The sequence below is a fragment of the Myotis brandtii genome, unplaced genomic scaffold, assembly GCF_000412655.1.
Source record: "Myotis brandtii unplaced genomic scaffold, ASM41265v1 scaffold63, whole genome shotgun sequence".
NCBI classification, from domain to species: Eukaryota; Metazoa; Chordata; class Mammalia; order Chiroptera; family Vespertilionidae; genus Myotis; species Myotis brandtii.
This window is the reverse complement of record NW_005370411.1, coordinates 1,600,711-1,609,118: the sequence shown is the minus strand read 5'-3', so window position 1 is coordinate 1,609,118 and position 8,408 is coordinate 1,600,711. Positions and strand designations below refer to the sequence as shown.

General features: G+C 41.2%; 1 protein-coding gene, 1 long non-coding RNA gene and 1 pseudogene across 3 annotated transcripts; all 3 read right to left on the bottom strand.

Moving 5' to 3' along the window:
- Positions 1-1,083: 1,083 nt before the first annotated feature.
- Positions 1,084-1,972, bottom strand: LOC106723699. Its single transcript, XR_001359406.1, has 2 exons — positions 1,856-1,972; positions 1,084-1,344 (listed from the first exon to the last, which is right to left on the bottom strand). It is a non-coding gene; the product is annotated as an uncharacterized LOC106723699 (long non-coding RNA).
- Positions 1,973-3,210: 1,238 nt separating this feature from the next.
- LOC106723697 lies at positions 3,211-4,715 on the bottom strand (annotated as a pseudogene). The gene is made up of 2 exons (XR_001359404.1): positions 4,701-4,715; positions 3,211-4,603 (listed from the first exon to the last, which is right to left on the bottom strand). The product of XR_001359404.1 is annotated as a serine/threonine-protein kinase PRP4 homolog pseudogene (transcript).
- A 39-nt stretch (positions 4,716-4,754) lies between these two features.
- Positions 4,755-6,225, bottom strand: LOC102263988 (serine/threonine-protein kinase PRP4 homolog). Its single transcript, XM_014528295.1, is given in 1 exon segment — positions 4,755-6,225. A coding segment is annotated over 1 exon segment (1,440 nt). The 3' UTR covers positions 4,755-4,785.
- Positions 6,226-8,408: the final 2,183 nt, after the last annotated feature.

Genomic DNA, 8,408 nt, shown 5'->3' with positions numbered 1-8,408 from the left:
AAAATAAAAGAGAAATATATAAAAAAAAAAAAAAAAAAAGACTGGGCCCTGGCTCTGCACCTGGGAGGTAACCTCTAAGCCCTTGGAACATCCTGTCTGATTAGAGTGTCTTTGTTTATCGAGGCCTTGGGCTACAGCAGATTGTCTATATCATTTAAGATGGGGCGGGGGAGGGGGGGCCTTGACCACATGTGATGGTACCTCTGGAGGAGCAGGAGACTGGTCCGCCATACCCATACGATGTGCCCAGCCCTCACGGGATTCTTTCGACCCTAAGGTTTGGGACCGTCCCTGGTTGGCAATACTCCATGGGTGCTGTCGCCCACCACTGCTGGGAGAATGCAGCACTGTCCACATAACTCCACTAGAACAGGACAAGTGAAAACTCCTCCTGGTCTCTCCTAGACCCTGCCCCAGGCCCCTCTTCCATTGTTGATGTTAATCTGTATCCTTTCACTACAGTAAACGTAACTGTTGAGATAACAGCTTTGAGGAGTTCTTGTGACTCCTTTTAGCTAATCACTGAACACGAGAGTGATCTTGGGGAGTCCCAGAACACAGGAGAACTCAACATTATTGTCTGCACAGCTATTCCAGCCACCAGCAGAGCCAGTCCAAGCCCAGAGCCAGGTCACCTGGTTCCATCTATTGACAAAACTCTATTCTTGACCAAACTCTACTCAGGCTCCTCTGATCTCTCTCCTCCCCCAGACCCTGCCTTTTGAGCTTTTTGTGTTTGTGTCTGACAAGTCAATTTAGCCAGAATCCCCCATCCTCAGTATCTGATCACCCTGCGTATCCAATCAGGGTCCTCATCCTCGCCCAAGGTGATGTCTGGTCACCCAGGCCTGCCTTCAGCAACAATCCTGTTAGATCCATTTAGCCACGATCTCCCCTGACCCCTGAGGTCTCTTCTGAGTAATTTTCTCTTTTCTTCCTTCTTTCCTCCTTTCTTTCTTTCTTTCTTTCTTTCTTTCTTTCTTTCTTTCTTTCTTTCTTTCTTTCTTTTCTTTCTTTCTTCTTTTTTTTCTTTCTTTTTTTAAAGATTATCTTTTGGATTTTATTTACTTGAAGCTATTTGTCTTTTTTTTTTTTCCTTGTTCACAAAAGACTTTATTATCTAGTGATGCATACTGAGAACATACAGAAATCTGCATGGCCACTTCACATGCAGTAGAACAATCTTCACTTTACAATAAGTGAGTGTCAACTGTTTTATGCAATAGACAACACTTTAAAGTCACATTCTTAAAGAAAAGCTTCATTTACAAAAGAAATAAAGGTAAAGAAGCAATTACCGCTTTTAAAAAGCAGCTGCTTTGTTCAAGAGTGGAAGGTTTATGCCTGTATTGAAAGACAACATGATCACAAATAATGAAAACAATGAACAAATGAAAAGCACTTTTACCATAAAGCAGTACACTTTCAAAATGACATACAAATAGTTAAAAATTTCATTAGGTTGTCTATGTAACTTAAATATGAGGACTTTCAGAATTATGCCTCAACATTTGTAATTTAGTAAATGAAAACTATGCATTGTTTCTATCTCACTAGGAACTGCAATTAACAAAATGTATATAAAGTCTATAGCAAGTTGATTTTTAAAAATTAAAGTTAATAAGAAACAGTACACTGAAGGCACTCTATTCATCAAGCGCATACTCTTCCAATTTTAAATGTGATGACCAGAACAGAAATTGTAACTATGCCACAGTTGCAATGCCAAAAAATAAAACAAGATCAGGTATCACACATGCAGGGAATTCTGCCACAAAGCTAATATCCCTCATTTGTCAATTGTTCCAATAAAATAACATCTTAAAACACCAGTGATGTTGATGGTTTAGCTTACCTTCAGTGTACTGAATGTTGTACACAACCTGCTTTAAAAGAGGAGACCATCCCTGCAGGCAGGCTCAAGAAGGAACAGACCCCTTTCGGCAATGACTACACCAAGGGCATGCTGCTGTGGCCTACACACACACACCTAGAAAAATGTAAATATAAACAGCATTTATTCTGGCCATTTTACCCAAAGACCAAAACGAAGCCAAGTCTGCTAAAAATAAACCAACCACCCAACATTACTACTTATTTCATAACAAGATGCTTTTGTGTTTTATGTGAACTGCAACCATATACATTAGCACTATATTTTTGTGCAGTCTTGGGTCAGAGGTGACACGCGAACTCATTTTTTTTGGTTGATTTTTCTTTGTTAAATGGCATTTAAATATATAAAATAAATATCAAAAATATAAGTCTTTGTTTTACTATGGTTGCAAATATCAAAAAATTTCTATATGTGACACGGCACTAGAGTTAAGTTAGGGTTTTTCAAAATGCTGACACGCTGAGCTCAAAAGGTTCGCCATCACTGCACTATGACGTGCATTGACCACCAGGAGGAAGACGCTCTGACCAGTAGTTGCTGCTTGGGTCTGGCCAATCAGGACTGAGCAAGATGGGCCGGGCATGCCCTGGAGCCCCCCCCACCCCCACCCAGGGGACCCTCCCCGGCCCCAATCATGCACCGGTGGGGTCCCTCAGCCTGGCCTGCGAATTCTTGCAATCCAGGACCCCTCGGGGGATGTTGGAGAGCCAGTTTCGGCCTGATCCCACAGGCCAGGCCAAAGGACCCCACCGGTGCACAAATTCGTGCACCAGGCCTCTAGTATAATATAACAGGGCCAAAATAAAGAAGTCCTTACTTCAACCTGGAGGTTTTGGAAAGGCTCACACAGAATGTATATTTCATATGAGGCTTGAAATAGAATAAATTGAATACATATTCTTTTTAGGGGATGAGGAAATACAGTAAACCAATAAGATGAGGATGGTCTGTGAACAGAGAGAGGTCTTAAAGGTCATGCCCTTTAGCTAATTGCCAAGTATGGAATGATAGGGTTTACAGAGTTCAGTGAAGAGAGGGCACACTGTTCATATCATAGAAGACTTAGTTTGTCATTCTGAGAAATTTAAATATATTATCGTCTAGGTAACAGAAAGCCAATGAAGGGTTTTTAAGCAAGGAGAGTAACATGATCAGATTTGTTTTCAAAAAAGATCACTATGACAGCAATATGGAAGGTAGATAGATGGTGGGCCAGGCCAAGAGTGATCCGAAAGAAGAGATGAGAAGGTCCTAAATATGACCTATAATAAAAATAAACTCATACTATACAAACATTTTTAAATTTCTTCATCTTTTTCACAACTTGATGCATTTTATTCAGGAATCAGCCAACACCAAAAAGAAATTATTTTAATGTTTCAAAATATTCATAGCTCCTAGTATGACCCAGGTCTTTTGTTAACAATAAGATTATCATTTAATCTTGCAAACTAAAAAGAGACTTACCCTCTCTGTTACTTTATCAACTTCTATGTACATGAAATTGAGGTTTTGATCAAAATGTTGGTCTTTGAATACACCTTTCCGAATCATCTTATTTGGCATCTTTCCTTTGAGATCCATGGCGAGCTTCAACATATGGTTGTTGGTTTTGCCAGTAAATAAAATGTTTCCAGTATAGAGTTCATATAAGGTACAACCTACAGACCACATATCTATGCCATAGTCATAGCTTTTACCTATAATGATTTCAGGAGCACGATAAAATCGACTGACAAGATAAGGAGTTATGTCATTATCCGCAACATGTGAAGCCGACCCAAAATCACAGAGCTTTAAAATAGTTTTTGATTCATTAACCAGGATATTGTCTGGCTTGATATCAGCATGTAGGATATTGCATCTTTTAAGGAGTTTCAATGCCAAGAACAACTGCTGACTATAGGACCTTACAGCTGTAATATGAAGACCAACATCCTTACCATATTTTTTTAACACCTCTCGTAAATTCATGCTGAGCGGCTCAAATACGAGACAGAGATGCTGTTTGTGATAAAAGTGTCTGAAGAGCCGCAAACAATGAAATTTGTCATCAGGATCAGCATCATTAAGTTTTTTCAAGAATTCGAGTTCTTTTAAACCAGTTTTCTGCATGAGTTCATTGTTTCTGATGATCTTTACAGCCACTTCTTGGTTGGCTCTTGCATTATCTCTGGCTCGTACGACATTACTGAATACACCTTGACCAGTGTAGCCATACACATTATAGCGCTCATCTAACACTTCACCTATGTTCACACGATAATAGCCTTCTGCATCAGTCCAGTTATCCCTGAGGTTAGGATTCTCTTTAAAGTCTTTTCCAACGCCAGCAGCCCGAAGATGAGCACTATCAAAATATGCAGCAAACATATAATCAGATTCTGTAAACATATCAAGTGCCAACAGCTTTTTCTGAGCTGACCCATTATTTGGTTCAACTGTCATTAGATTATGCTTGGCTTTTACCAAGGCCTCAAATGTGTCAACATTTTCCCATTCATACTCTTTAACATCAGCAGCTACCCTTTCCAAAATGTCATCTGGAGAAGGTGACCGTGTACGAGTACTACTCTGGGGGCTGCTGGGTTCAGATGGCACAGACCTATTGCTATCGTCAGCAAGATATTTATATTTCTGAACAATTGCTTGCCTTTGTATTCTTCTCTGCTCTATTAGGGCCTCTTCATCTTCTTCTTCTTCTACCTCTAAATTGTCCACAACCAAGATACACAATGACAAAAGTACAAATGTAAATACAGTAAATGGAATGGATTATACCTAAAACTGTAAAACTCATTACTATCTCATCTTTCATTGTCACAAGTTCTAGTTTCTCCTTTAAAATTTGGTGCATTGGTAAAAAGCACTAACATTTTGAAAACAAGTTACCTTGGGGAAGAAAGTCGTCTCCTTTCTGGTTCTCTTCGCTTTCTTTCCAAGGATCGGCTCTTAGCTCTTCTACCGGGAGACAGAGTTCGAGAAGGTGACTTGCTCTGCTTAGACCTTCTATCATTTAAAAGTGGAGATCTACTTCTTCTGGATTTATCACGTTGTTTTGGAGACAAACTTCTTCTTTTAGGACTACGACCAGGTCTTCTACTGGGTGACCTATTTTCTTTCCCAGAAGAAGCATCTTTAGAGGGAGATTTAATTGGCTTCTTTTCTTTATCAGTTTCAGACCGTTTTGACTTTCTCTCTTTGGACCGTGACCTTCTGTCTTTGGATTTACCTCTTAAGTCAACTGGCGATCTGGATTTTTTGCCTCGATCACGACTTCTTTCATTTATAACTGGGGATTTTTTTCTATCTTTTGACTTACTTTTATCTTCAATCTTAACCTTGTCATCAGTAGGAGATCTGGCCTTCCCAATTTTCTCTTGAGATCGCCTTCTAAGGGTAGGAGATTTTGATTTTCTTGCTTGATCTTGAGACTTACTTCTTTTGGATGGACTTTTAGACTTTTTCCTCTCCTTTGATTTGCTCCTAGTTGTCTTCTCTTTAACTATTTCAACACCTCCCTTACTTTTCTTTTTATCAGACCTATGTCTAGTCCGTTCTTTGGATCTGCTTTTACTTCGCTTTTTTGTACTATTTTTATTGTCCATAAGTTCAAGTTTCCCCTTGGTAGTGGAAGATCTAGTACTAGACCTATTTCCATTTCTTGCCTTTTCATGAATTTCCCCCTCTTCTTCAGAGCCAGATTCATAACCTTGTAATATGAGCCCCATCCCTGACTGGACCTTTCCTTCCATTAACTCATTATCAAGTTCAGCTTTAATCAAGGCTCTCTGTTTTTCCAAGTCTTCCAGCAACGCTAAATCATCAAGTTTAGTTCTTTTTGCTGGAGACAAACCTTCTTTGTCAGAAGCATCTATAACTTCTTTTCTTTTGTGTTTCTTATGTTTATGCTTATGTTTATGTTTTTTATCCTTGTCTTCTTCTAAGGAATGTTTATGTTTCTTATGTTTACTTCTGTGTTTATGCTTCTTTTTCTTGTGACGACTGTGCTTATTTTGAGATTGGTCTTCTGATACTTCTCCATTTTCTTCGTGTACACTCTTCCCAGAATTATCACCATCTTCCATCTCCGACTGTTCCTGCAGACGCGGAGCCTCGGCGGCGGCGGCGGCGGCGGCAGCGGCCATCTGGAACTGCCTGACTCCTCCGAGGCGAGTGTCAGGGGAGGAAGAGGGAGCAGAGCCGGCGCACGTGTGCTAAGCGCGCAGAGCACCGTGGAGCTCTGAGTCCGCTCTAAGAATCCAGATATATAAGTGCATGGGGAAAGGGCGGGCGAGTGAGCGTGATGACGCAACTTCCCCAGACATGATGACGCAACTTCCCCGGAGCGGGTGGGGCGCGAGGAGCGGCGGGCGGCGCCTGCTGAGGGTTCGAGGCCGAGTGATAGGCATGTGCTCTCTTGTCTTTCTTTTTTTTAAAAACATATTTTTATTGATTTCAGAGAGGAAGGGAGAGGGAGAGAGAGAAACATCAATGATGAGAGAGAATTGTTGATCGCCTGCCTCCAGCACGACCCCTACTGGGGATTGAGCTCCCAGCTCAGACCAGGAATGGAATTGTGACCCCCTGGTTCATAGATCCACACTCAACCACGGAGCCAGCGGGCCCGCTGAGTAATTTTCTATCCACTGACTCCCATCCTGCTCCTTGGCTATAAATGGTCACTTTCCTTTGTTATATTGGAGCCGTGCCCCATCCTCTCCCTTATTCAAAAGCCCCATTATTGTAGTCCCCCTCATAGTCTTCCTCACTGCTCTTTAACAAATGTTGTGAATAATGCTTTCTTTACTACTACCCACCCAGCCTTCTCGGTTGTAAATTTATTCTTGTGTGCCATGAAGGAGGTAGACTCAAAGACTCAGAGGTCCTTCCCACTTTAAAGTACTAGGGATATGGCAAAACGAGTACGTTTTGTGACACGGAGTCACCCAGACACTGCCCGGCATGGCATTTTGCTAACTGACTAATGAAAGTAGAAGTCAACACACTGGAGATAAAATAGTTCCGCTTCTCGGATTAACTGGAGGGCACCGTGGTGGGAGCAGCTGTTAGCTTTGTTTTTTGCAGACTCGCTCGGGGGCCTTTTATGCACCTCTGATCTGATATTGTGGGTACAAAGTTTCTACTTTGAGGTAGGATCGTAGCACCGCAGCCTCTGCCTGATGCCAGGAAAATCTAGCAGAATATAAAATGTGGAAAAACAGTCCTCATCAGTATGCAAGCCTTTTGAATTAATAGCACCTGAATTATTCATTGTGCTCATAAATGTATAACTGAAAATGCTCTGGGCTTTTTCCTCTCTTCTGGAAAGAGAATTTCCTCAGGTAAACCTGGTTTGTGAGCAAAACCTTCACCCATAGGTTTTGATTACCACCACCCAGCCTTTATCACTAGAAACTATTTAAGTTTGGGTCTTCCAAAAGGCAGACAATATTTAAATCTATTTGAAAGTATTCTCACTTTGAAGTGTGTTTCTCTGAAGACTTGGAAGCCAGAACACACAGAGGGAGCTGACCGGGAAATGGTGAGATCAGCAGCAATTAGTCGAGGAGGAATTCACCTGTGAACTCCGTGTCTCAGGCAAATCATCCGCCTTCCTGGGTTTGTTTCCGGCAGCGTCATTTGGATAGAAAATGGCAATGCCTATTCTGCATCATTCCTGAAATGCACAGGAAACAGCAAGCAGTGAGGGAGATTCAGAGTTGCATGTTGGCCATATGGTTCAATGATCTACAGTTTCCCTTTCCTTCTTCTTTTTCTAGGATGACTGTTTCAGCCACGTGCTTTATGGATTCCAGCAGGGTTCCTCTGGACAGGCAGAATTGTTCCCTTGAACTGGAAAGCTGTAAGTCTTACTTCCTGTCACAGTGCACACCCACGACCTGAGCACACCATCGCAAACTTAAATGGAAATAGGCATGCTCTTAAGGGTTTAATAAATGTATTTATTCAAAATATGTAGTTGCTTTCTTTTTCCTTTACAAGGATGATGGCAAATTGTCACTTGAAAAGATCCAGGAAAAAAAGTTATGCTTTCATAATAATATATTTTTCGGTTTCCACAATGGTTATAAAGAAACAGCTCCCTATATAGGGGCATTCTTGTGAATGTTATTTGCCGGAAGCTGGTCCATCCTTGCTGCTTGACACAGTCACTGCAGGGAAGAAACATCTGTGCAGCATATGTTTCAAGGGACCTGGTATAAATGGCATGCTGTTCTTAATATGTTTGCTCCCCTTCTTAGCGTTATGTGTTTTAACCAAGGTCACCTCTCCGAGAAAGGTTGTTTCCCCAGGTGGGGATTTTTCCCTGGAGTTAGGGAGGAAATAAAACCCCTTAACGAAGTGCCAGGCGGGTAATTAATCACTTTAACTATGAGCAATCACGCTTAAACTACATAATCTTTACTTAGGATAATCTCCTTCAGTTACTTCCTTGTAGCTTAATAGAACAATAGAGTAACCTTGGAATGGAGATAAGAAACGCCCT